Raw genomic sequence first — 12,242 nt, forward strand, 5'->3', positions numbered from 1 at the left:
CCAGCTCCTCCAGGGGAATCCCAAGGGGTTCCCCGGCCAGGTCCAGTAAGAAGTCCGCTCCGACAGCTTCTGGCATTTTTAAAAAGTATCCCAGGGGCACGGTAAGGGTCCGAGATGTTTAGTCTATTTAATTTCTGACTATATAAAACGATTTCTTCGGTTTTAAAGTGTGAAATAAACTCCGACAAAGTAAAATCCAAGCCGATCCCGTTCACGTTCATGGTTAAGATCTGTGTTTGTTTAGCTTCTTTTACCTGCCAATATGGCGTCTACTAACTGAGAGTCACGTGGGGTCCGGAGCTCTATACGTGTCCATGGACCCCAGATTTCATTTAAAAGCTGGTCTTAGAGCTCTCACTCTGGTGGTTTTATGTAACAGCTGTTCAGACTGGGGGGTTTTTGTTCAGCTGTTCTGATGTTTGTGTCACTGTGGCTCTCTGGCACAGTAATACACAGCAGAGTCTTCAGGCTGCAAGTTCTGTCCGTTCAGAGTCACTGTTTTACTGGAAGAGTCTAAATTAATGCTGAACTTATTTTTGAGAGAATCTTTTAAGTATGTGTTACGTCCAATACGTGCACTACAGATATATTCCAGTGTTTTTCCTGCAGGCTGTCTGATCCAGTGTGTCCTGTAGCTGGTGAGAGAATAAGAGACCTGACAGCTGATGGTCAGACGCTGACCTGGCTGCACAGTCACAGAGGCTGGCTGAGTCAGCTGTTCACACTTCACACCTGAGGAGGATCAGATTAAGAATCAGTCATTAAAATAAACAGCCAGTGTAGTTTAATCCGACTGATTCTGTCTCAGGGAGACTCACAGGATGCAGCAGCCACCAGCAGCAGAGCTACAGAGAACATGATGAAGATGATGATGAAGAGGATCTGACTGAGCTTCTCTTTGCACCGTGTTTATATTCACCAGCAGGAAGGTTGTTTGCATAATGAGGACCGCCAGCTCCTCACATGTGGAACTCAAAAGTATTCAAAATTCAATAAATAAATAAGACATTATGAAATATATATTTCGTACGTGAAGAAAAGAATGAAAAATATTTCACAATATTGATCTTAGAATTTACATAAAATTCTGTTATTTCATAATTTCATTGTCAGATTACATGGTTGCCTAGTATTTCTTCATGTAGATATTTATTTCATAATGTCTTATTTATTCGTTGAATTTTGAATACTTTTGAGTTCCATTTATAGCAGAATAAGCTGCTCTCATCTCAGTGGCTGGAGCTACGCTGTTTGATTTATGTTAACTGAAGAAGCTGTTGAGAAGATTTATGTTAGTGAAGAGTTAGAAATATTGCTGTGATGAAGGTTGTATTAATCAAATGTAACATTGAATTGCAGGGTTTCCCTTACATAGGCGTAGCCGTGGCTGCCCGCCACGGCTGAAGTCCCACCACCACGCCTACAAGATCCCAAGTTTTTTTTTTTTGGCGCTGTTTCCTGAAGAAGCAGCGGGAACCAGGGGCGGTTCTAGACCAAATTTTCCAGGGGGGCCACAGTGGGGCCAGTATTTTTTCACGGGGGTGCAAGACAAAAAAAGGGAAAAATTAAGGCAATATCAAAATTCTTTTTTGTCTCTGCCATATGACAAATTTTTTGCTTGTGCACAATTTTACCAAAGGAAATTCCTAGTACTGATGAAACTACTCACTTTTTTGTTCTCTTCTTTTTCATATCTATCTTTACTATATTTTGGGGATCAAATTTATTAAAAATTTTCCTTTACTTTTTTCATCTATGATCTTTTACAGCTGTATTTTACTAAAATAAGATTCAAATAAATTCATAAGTAAAGACAATGAACAAGTAAACTATTACAGTGAATGCAGTAATGGTTTACTTGTGAAAGTAAAACTGGCATGTTTTTATGGTACTCAGATAACAATTCTGAATGCTTCACCGCAACATGAGACTTGAGTAAAAAAATAATTCTAGTTGATCATTATAGTTTGTGGCTTTATTTGAAGACTACATGTACTGTACATATGAAAAATAAACATTCAAACAAATTAAATATGTGCACAATACAATTTGAGACAATTTTCAGACAATTTCCATTTTTGCCTTTCAGACTTTGCATATACCAAAAAAAACCCTCTTCTCTCAGTTGCTTTTTTCCAGTTCCTAAATCCACATGGTGAGTCAAACACACTTCCTGCGCTACTTGGTGAGCTAAAATGTTTGCATGCATGACAATAAGTAGAGTCAATAGTAAATGAATATTCAACCCAAGGATGACTTTCATACCAGCTTGGCTGAAAGCTGCGTCTTCTGTCTCCTATTAATGTCACTGGAAATGTCCTCAAATGATGCTGAGTAGGTGGGTCATCCTTGCACTTGCTGATATCCGAAAGAAAATAAATGTTAGCATGAGAATAAAAGTCATAATTAGTTAATTCAGAGTCTTATATTATCTATTTATTAAATACAAACAACAGAAATGTTGGTCCAGAGTCAGCATGCCTCAAATGCATTTTACACACAATATGAGCTGCAATCACAGAGGGGTTGTTCAACACCCACAAACCTGACGGTAGTGTACACGGTGCACATGACAGAAGATGTCCCTCTTTTTGCTCCTCACTCTCTCCCTCACAGCCTACATCTTCCTCCTCCTCACTCTCAGGGTGGACAGCCTCTGACCTCTCTGGTTCCTCTCCAACCAACTCCTCCTTCTCTCTTTCATCCTGCTTCTCAGCTCCCTCGTGACTTTCATCCTCTCTCTGTCTACGCTGTTCTTTATTAACAGCGGTAAAAAAAAGGACAAAATGTCCATTTTTCTTTTCATGGCCGCTGATGCTTCCAGTCAGTGCTGCGAGAAAGTCATAGAAAAATGAATCCTGTGATCTAATCTCAACGTGTCTAAGGCTTAAAATGCAGAAACTTCATTTTTATTTTACAGTTAATGTTACAAAGGAAAAACAAATCAGTGTTAACTGTGGATAGACTCAGTTAGGAACTTAAAAGTAAATGACAGAAACGCGCGACCACGATCAAAACACTGATGTCAGGAAAATAAACTGTATTGCTTACCTTCGTCTCTTAGCGTCTTTTCCGTTAGTCGTGCTCAAGAATTTCTCCGGGTCCCATTTAAACTACTTTTAATCTTTTATTCAAAAATCCAGTTCTGTCCACAGAGTGTGCTGCACTCTAAAGGCTCCGTGTGAAACGCTGCAGCGCATTAGTTCCCGTCTCCGAGGCAGCGCGGGAAAAAAAAATCTGATCTCTTCAGCACAGGGGCCATAACAGGGGCCAGGGCCGGTTCTATGGGGGCCAGGCCCTGTGGGCCCCTGTTTAAAACCGCCAATGGCTGGAACTACTGTGTTGTCGCTTGTGATCACAGCCGGCAGGCAGCAAGGAGGAGCAGGCAGATCAAGGTGAAGTTACAGCATAAGTTACTGAGTTTAAAATTAGAAAGGTAGCAGTGGACATAATGCTTTTTGGTTTACATGTTTCAGTAGCATTAAGATAAATGAGTGTTGACGATCTTGACAGGGTTTCCTCCAGTGCTTATTAGGCCAGGTTTTCCTCCCCCCACCAGGCTAAGCATCACTTATTCATGTAAAAATTTTTTTTTTTTTCGTGTCTGACTTTAACCGCATCTAATACTGTATTACGGCGTGAGCGCAACAGCGACAACTTAAGATCGATGTGTGAGCAGCCTGAGAGGTCGGGTGTTTTCATCCGAACCCTTCAAACCTCCAGCAGGCTACGCTGCACTATTGACGTGTTAGCACGCGGCGCTTACAACTTAGCGATGTGACATGTCTCGGAGAAAGCGTAAAAACATGTTGGATGCTTCTTCTGAAGCGGGAAAATAACACATCTTCTTAAGCAGAGCACGACGTCGCCTCGGCTCGTTCACCCTCTGCCGAGCCGGACTGAGCTCGATAACAACATTGACCCAGCACAGCTACTGGGTCGTTGGAGCTGCCCCGTGACTGCCTGATGGAAAACCAGCGGGTTTCATGAGACTCGTAAAGTTTCTTGTTTTTGCTGGGGACCCCCTGTATTTTACCGCTCCCTCCTGCAGTCTTCCCCTATTAACATTTAAAATGATTCTGTAAATTTCGTGTATCAATAGAAAAAATCTCTGCCTCTGCCAGCTGCAGTAAATGTAGTCTCCAAATAATAAATAAGAGGTGCATTCATCTGTGTATCTCCTTTGATCCACATTAGTGATATTCTCAGCACCAGAACAGTGAAGCAAAGAAACAGATTCCTGAGTTTGTTAGTAATTTTATTTATTAGGTGCATCTGACCTGTTCTATTTTTCTCTGAAATGAGATCAAATCAGTGCTTCTGTGGGTTGTCTCCACTCTGCACTAGAAAATTTTACTTTATTTAGAGACGTGTCATTATTTCTCCCCAAGCCCCCGCCCCCCACCCCACCCCGGCAGGCCCCACCGCCACAGCTGGAAAAATTCCTAGGGGAAACACTGAATTGTCAAATTATGTTTTTTTTCTCCTCTTTTGTCTTTTTCACTATCAGAGCAGAAACTTAGACTTCAGTATCAAGTTTCATTTGATACTTTTAAAACAAAAACCTGACAATAACTTAAGTTTTTTATGTTAAAATGTGCAAAGGAAACAAATACAGCAACAACAATTTGCAGTAATGTAAATTGTTTTCAGGTTTATCACACAATGATGCCATTTCAATTAAAAAAACATTTTAAGTCTGTTTTTATCGTTTCTGCTGCAGAATAAAAGATCTGATGTTCAAATGTGGACCTGGCTGCAGTCACAGAGCCTACAGGTGCTATATTTATTATATAATAATATAATATATTATCGCTGCTATACTTATCATATAATAATATAATATATCATAGGTGCTAAACTTCCATCCTTCCATTGTCTGAACCCACTTGTCCATGTAGGGTCGTGGGCGGGCTGGTGCCTATCTCCAGTGGTCAATGGGCAATCAGGCAGGGTACACCCTGGACAAAGTACCAGTCCATCGTAGGGCAACACAGAGACACAGGACAAACAATCTTGCACACTCACACCTATGGACAATTTAGACAGACCATTTGTCCTAACAGTCATGTTTTTGGACTGTGGGAGGAAGCCGGAGTACCCAGAGAGAACCCACGCATGCACAGGGAGAACAAGCAAACTCCATGGAGAAAAATCCCAGGCCAGGAAGCGAACCTAGGACCTTCTTGCTGCAAGGCAACGGTTCTAACCACTGCGCCACAGCGCAGCCCAATGCTAAACTTATTTTATAATAATGTAATATATTATAGGTGCTAAACTTATTATAAATGATAAATGACCCACACTTGTATAGCGCCTCTCAGAGTAAGGACTCCAAAGCACTTTACACTACAGTGTATCATTCATCCATTCACACACTGATGGTGATGAGCTTATGAGGTAGCCACAGCTGCCCTGGGGTGCACTGACAGAGGCGAGGCTGCCGAGCACAGGCGCCACCGCTCCCTCTGACCACCACCGGCAGGCGAGGTGGGTTAGGTGTCTTGCCCAAGGGCACAACAGCAGAATTCTCTGTCCGAAGTTGGGATCGAACCTGCAACCTTCCGATTACTGGACAACCCGCTCAACCTGTTGAGCTTTTGCTGCCCCATATATATTAATATAATATATTATATGTGCATGTAGAGCTGTAGACTTGTTACACACAGCAGATTCAGGGTTGCTTCACCAGTAGGTGGCGCGTGTTTCCTGCAGTCACTTACTTGAAGGATTTCCTGTTAAACCATGTGAGTGACAGGCAGTACACCAGTTTTCCCATGTTTGGAAGGTCACTCTGTTTTCTAGGTGGACCCTAACCCCCAATTCTCTGTCCTCAATGGTGGACTTTCATATGTCCAGTGGACGTTCAACAGTCCAGAAGAAGTTGGTGTTGGAATAATTGTTCAAGAGTTGCTATGAGGTGAAATAAAGTTTAACAAATTGTCAAAGTGACTCTTGTAAAACTGTACTTGATCCCTGACAGATGTGGTTAAAATCTGTATTTCAGACCAGGTGATGCAGGTTGGACTAGACTGACCCTGACTGACTTGAACATCAGGTCAAATCAGGTCACATGTTTTTGTGAAAAGCAGCAACGACCTGAGCTGAGGTTCTACCAAAGCAGTTCCTGTTGATGAGAAACTGAGCTGCTGCTCGGTTTCAGTCAGATTTTATCTGCAGCTTCAGCTTCCTGCTGAAATGTGGTTTCAACTGATGAAACCGCTGAGCTGGAAACAAACACGTTTAATGGTTAAATATTAAAGACGTAACAGATCAATGTCTGCATAAAGCTGTTAAACTTTTACAGGAAAACACAGCGTCAACGCTATGTTAACAAATATCATCATGAAGAGTTTTTCACTACATGGAGACAAAAAGACACATTTATAATAATAGCAGTCTGAGGACTCAGCCCTGAGGAACTCCATTATATAGTGATACGACCCCTGGGTTTTACCATGGTTGGTCGTAGTATTATAACTGTTTATTCAGTGTTTGCCCCCTGTTTTGTAGTTTTCTACCCGTTGTTTCGTTTTCTTTTGGCGTGACAACACCAGACCCAGATACAGATGGCTGCCTCCATACTGTTGTCCAGTATCCATGGAAACCACAATGAGACCCGGCAGCCTCATCACCTCTGGATCCCTCCACGGTTCTCCAGGTGGAAGCAATTGGACTAATCCTTTACCCTGGATCTTGAAGGATAAAAGGCTGGATGAACTTTCTCTCTGGGAGCTACTTGTTTCTAAGTAGACACCGTTCGGGCTGGCTTCAGAGTTTTGATATTTGAACATCTTGGAAAAATAATAACTTTGCTTTTAATAGTCTCTCTTTAGGTTCAGTAATTACTGATAGTAAAATGGCTACAGTTGCTACTATTTGAGTGTGAGTCTTTGTGGTTGAGTTGCTATGTCATTATTTAGAGGGTATCAAAGCACAAAGAGGACTCAAATGCAGAGCTCACACAGTTTTAATAAGCAGAAGGGATTCCTGGAGTACAACACAACTGAAAAGTCCAAATCTAACTGAATACACTTTTACCAAGTGTTTCTGAGAGCAGGTTCACATCACACAACGGGAGAAGACAAACTGGCAAAGGAAACTGTTGCAAAGACGCTTAAATGGAGAAGCCAGGACCCAGGTGCAAGACATGAGGCTGATTAGTGAGGAGCCTCATGTCGTGAAGCTGCCTGTAATGAGACAGGAAGTGAATGCACAAAATAAAACAGGAAGTACCAGAAATACAATAAAACCAGAAACAAGACTGCAAAGCATTCAACCTACAGAATCACCCATGACAGAGGGTAACCTCTTTATAATCTTTGGTGATAACCCCGAGTCCTTCAGTTAAACCATCCAACATCCCCCTTTCTTTTAACATCCTGTTGGACACGTTGGTCTGTTCCTCTTCCTTATAGTTAGTTTTTTTTTTCTTTTGTTGCTGCCAGTTAAAGGAACTGAGCCTTAGCCTCCTGGTTCATTTTTTCTTAATATTATAATCTCTAGAAGTAGAGTTTGCTGGGCTGTGTTAGTTTTATTGCTGTTAGGATTTCCAGCTCATGATTTTGTGTTATTTTCTAATGTTGTTAAAAATCATTTACCTTACACAAGTCCTTTCTTGCCTTCCTGTTTTCCCCTCCCCGAAGAAGAAGGTAAAACGTAATGTATAGAGATGTATTACTTAGTGTATGAATAACTCCCACTCTTTATAGCTATGATGACTGTTTGTTATTGTCAATGAATGAATGAATACACTTTTTTATTTAAACAGCCTTGAAAACATGAAAGCAGTTTATAGCAGAAACAACAAAAGAAAACACAAAATCTTATAACAAATGTAAAAATCTTCAAATTCATAAACAGTGATGTAAAAAAAAGATAATTAACACTTACTTAACTTTACAATTTGTACTTAAATCTTGAAGATAAACACTACAAAGAAATATTAAACATAATTTGAACATTTAAAAAATCTTTTAATATTTATCATTCTTTTAATTATCATCTTTATGGGTAAAATATTTCATTCGACTATTGTTGTATGTATTTTTATTAAATTAAAAGGCATAAAGATGCATTTGGAATTTTGTTTTTGTTTATGTTTATGATTTCTACTTCAATCACAGATTTTCCTAAATGTAAAATATTTTTAGCTCCTTAAAATAATCAATGGTTAAAATAGTTTTTTGTTTAGCTTAAATTAATATTTTTACTTGTCTGTTTTTTATTATCTTTTGGGTATTTTTTACTTTAGTCACTAGTAAAGTTTATATGCATTAATTAATCATGAATGTAAATGTAAAATGTTTATCACTCCTTAAATATGGAATTTTAAATAAAATAATAAATGTTTATAAAGTGGAATATTTTTTTAATTTAGCTGTTTTTTATAATCTTTTTTTTTACTTTAGTCTATAATAATCTTTATATATGTTAAAATAACTAACACAACTATAACAATAACACAAATTCTCAGTGTTAAAGTGTTCATCTGGATTCCTTCATGTTTATGTTTATGTGCTTAGCAGACGCTTTTATCCAAAGCGACTTACTTTTTTTTTTTTTTTTACCTATAGGGCATGTTGTGATCTGTGGGGGAAACCGGAGTACCCGGAGAAAACCCACACATGCATGGGGAGAACATGCAACTCCACGCAGAAAGGCCGCAGCCGAGTTTCGAATCTGCGACCTTCGTGTTGCGAGGCAACGGTGCTAACCACTGCGTCACCATGCATGTGTATTAAGTTACGTCCATTTCATAAATTTAAAGGAAAAAAGTTAAAACTCAAACCAAATGTTTTATTTTAAAGAGTTCAGGCATTAAAATAACGTGTTATTTATGGCTGCATTCCATTTCTGCACCTGTAGGCCCACTCAGGGCCGTTGCTAGCTATTTTGGTGCCCTAAGCACAAAGGCTTTGTGATGCCCCCCCCCCCCCCCCCCCCAAAAGAAAAAACAACACAATAACACAGTATGTGCAAGCCCTTCGCCTTAAATTGTCTTGTATGCACAAACTGCTTACTATTTCCAAAAAGTAGGATTGATATTTACATAATATAACATACTCAACACAGGAACTCCATATTGTTATTATTAGAACTATGTAACAGATCCACATCACACAAGCACCGGTTGTTGCACATGTGTTTCTCCAATGATAACCCTTCTCCTCCTTGAATGTACTTGTTCATTGAGCCTGCATTCAAACACAAAAAGATCATTTGTCATATTCATTCTAGAATAAGATAAAAGTTTTAAATCATGGTAAAAAATACTGCAATAGATATTTATAGGTTTATATTGGCTTATAAATCACTGGCATGTGACATGACTAAACTCAAAACTATTTAACCTTTATTAAGAACTAGAGAGGCACAATATACACATTTTATACACAACTAGAAAATTCTGAATATGAAGGGAGGAGGTTAGCATGATGGACTTTTTCCTTCAAACTATACCATCAGCAGCTGATGTTCCCCTTGGCCCGTAAATGTTTATGAAATATAAATCAACATAGAGCAAATACCTAATATGAAAATAGGTTTGTCTAATTTTTCATATTAAATCTCAGTTACATAGCCTATAGGCCACATAGGCTATTTAATAATGATATAAATCATGTCCATAGTTAACTAATGATTAATCACAAACAGCAGCTTATTTAAAAATAAAATTTCTTACTTTACCTTGACGGTGTTTTTGTCCTTGCTGAATTTGTGATATTTATCTAAGTATTTGTGCGGACAAATATGATTCATTTGTTTATTTGTGTTTCAGAACAGCACAGATGTGTCATGATTCGCCCCGGCCTCCCTGACTGTGTCGCTCCTTCCATAATTAACCTTATTGTTCTCACCTGCCCTTCGTTAACCTGCCCATGTGTTCCCTGATTGTTCTGTGTATTTATACCTCCCTCTTTGTTCCTGTCGTTGTCGGATAATTGCGTTGTCTTCGTTGTGTTCGTGCCTGTGCTGCCACCATTAAATCCATTTTTATTTTTTCATCCGTGCCTGCTCTTCTGCCTCCTGAACCCTCCAACACACATAGTCTGCCATCTCCACCCTCACCTCATGACACAACCGGTGCTTGTGTGATGTGGATCTGTTACATAGTTCTAAATAATAACAATATGGAGTTCCTGTCTTGAGTATGTTATATTATGTAAATATCAATCCTACTTTTTGGAAATAATAAGCAGATTGTGCATACAAGAGAATTAAAGAGAATTTAAGGCGAAGGGCTTGCACATACTGTGTTATTGTGTTGTTTTTTCTTTGGAGGGGGGGGGGGGGGCATCACAAAGCCTTTGTGCTTAGGGCACCAAGATAGCTAGCAATGGCCCTGGCTCTCGAGCACAATGATAAACAGCAGAATCCTCAGAGATCAGAGTGTTCATCTGCAGATACACCTGATTTCTGCTGTTCTCTCTGGAGATGGAGAACCGGCCTTGGACTGACTGAGAGTAGAAGACGCTACCACTGCTGTAGATAATAGCGATCCACTCCAGTCCTTTTCCAGCTGCCTGTCTGATCCAGGCCATTCCATAGCTGCTGAGTGTGAAACCAGAACCAGTACAGGTGAGTCTGTGGGGTTCTCCAGGTCTTTTAACCACTGGTTCAGACTCAGTCAGTGTCTGACCCTCAGTACCTACAGACAGATGCTGCATTAGCTGCTGTAATCTGAAGAGTTTCTATTGATTCTAATGCTTCCTTCTTACCAGTCCAGTAAACAGACAGGATGAGTAAAACAATCCCAAGCTCAGGTCTGATCGTTGCAGCAGCCATTTGTCTCTGATCAGTCTACAGTGAGTTTGTCACTGATTTGGTCTTAAAATCTGTAACAGGTTAAGATGGAGGCAAACACACTTTGCATCAGCTCCTCCACTCACACACACACACACACACACACACACACACACACACACACACACACACACACACACACACACACAACTCATCTCACTCATTTAACAATTAATTATTTTAGATAAATTCTAAACCTGCAGCTTTGTTCTCAGGACATGCAGCCTCAGCTTGATGTTATTAAAAAAAACACAAAATGAAGATAAACATGTCTCATGTCTGCTTTTAAAAATGTCAAACATTTTTTACACAAATAAAAACAGAAACAACAAACATAAACGTTTGCTACAAGCCAACCCTGATCGTATATATATATATATATATATATATATATATATATATATATATATATATATATTCTAATTTAATTATCATTGAAAAGTTTAGAATCATAAAGTAACCCAGAGAAACAACAGATTCACTTTAAAATGTCCCTTCATAGTAAACACATTTTATCTGTTCACCTGAATCGTGACTCTCTTTTTTCACTCTTGTTTTTACTTGTCTTGTTGTTATTAAAACTTGTCTTTTATTTTAAAACTGGTCCTAGAGCGCCCTCTATGGTGGTTTTATGTAACAGTTGTTCAGACTCTGAGGCGGTTTTGATCAGCTGTTCTGATGTTTGTGTCACTGTGCTCCTGTCTGGCGCAGTAATACACAGCAGAGTCTTCAGGCTGCATGTTCTGTCCATTCAGAGTCAATGTTTTACTGGAAGAGTCTAAATCAACGCTGAACGTATCATTTAATGAATATTTGATGGTTTCATCATTACAAATCCACTCCAGTCCATTTCCTGCATGCTGTCTGATCCAGTGTGTCCTGGAGCTGGTGAGAGAATAAGAGACCTGACAGCTGATGGTCAGACGCTGACCTGGCTGCACAGTCACAGAGGCTGGCTGAGTCAGCTGTTCACACTTCACACCTGAGGAGGATCAGATTAAGAATCAGTCATTAAAATAAACAGCCAGTGTAGTTTAATCCGACTGATTCTGTCTCAGGGAGACTCACAGGATGCAGCAGCCACCAGCAGGGAACATGATGAAGATGATGATGAAGAGGATCTGACTGAGCTTCTCTTTGCACCAAGTGTTTATATTCCCCAGCAGGAAGGTTGTTTGCATAATGAGGACCACCAGCTCCTCACACAGAACAAAGTTCTCTCATATTAAACCAAACAAGCTTAATGATTTAACACATCATTAAATGATTTAGTATTAATAACTAAACAGAACTCAGAGTGGAGGATTAGAGCAGAATAAGCTGCTCTCATCTCAGTGGCTGGAGCTCAGCTGTTTGATTTCTGTTAACTGAAGAAGATGTTGAGAAGATTTATGTTAATGAAGAGTTAGAAATATTGCAGTGATGAAGATTTTATT

At 39.5% G+C, this 12,242-nt stretch overlaps 1 gene segment (V, D, J or C); it reads right to left on the reverse strand.

Moving 5' to 3' along the window:
• Positions 1-409: 409 nt before the first annotated feature.
• Positions 410-879, reverse strand: LOC107372685 (immunoglobulin heavy variable 3-64D-like). The segment is given in 2 exon segments: positions 410-732; positions 819-879. Coding segments are annotated over 2 exon segments (348 nt in total).
• Between the last annotated feature and the right edge of the window lie 11,363 nt (positions 880-12,242).

The sequence above is a fragment of the Nothobranchius furzeri genome, chromosome 12, assembly GCF_043380555.1.
Source record: "Nothobranchius furzeri strain GRZ-AD chromosome 12, NfurGRZ-RIMD1, whole genome shotgun sequence".
Lineage (NCBI taxonomy): Eukaryota > Metazoa > Chordata > Actinopteri > Cyprinodontiformes > Nothobranchiidae > Nothobranchius > Nothobranchius furzeri.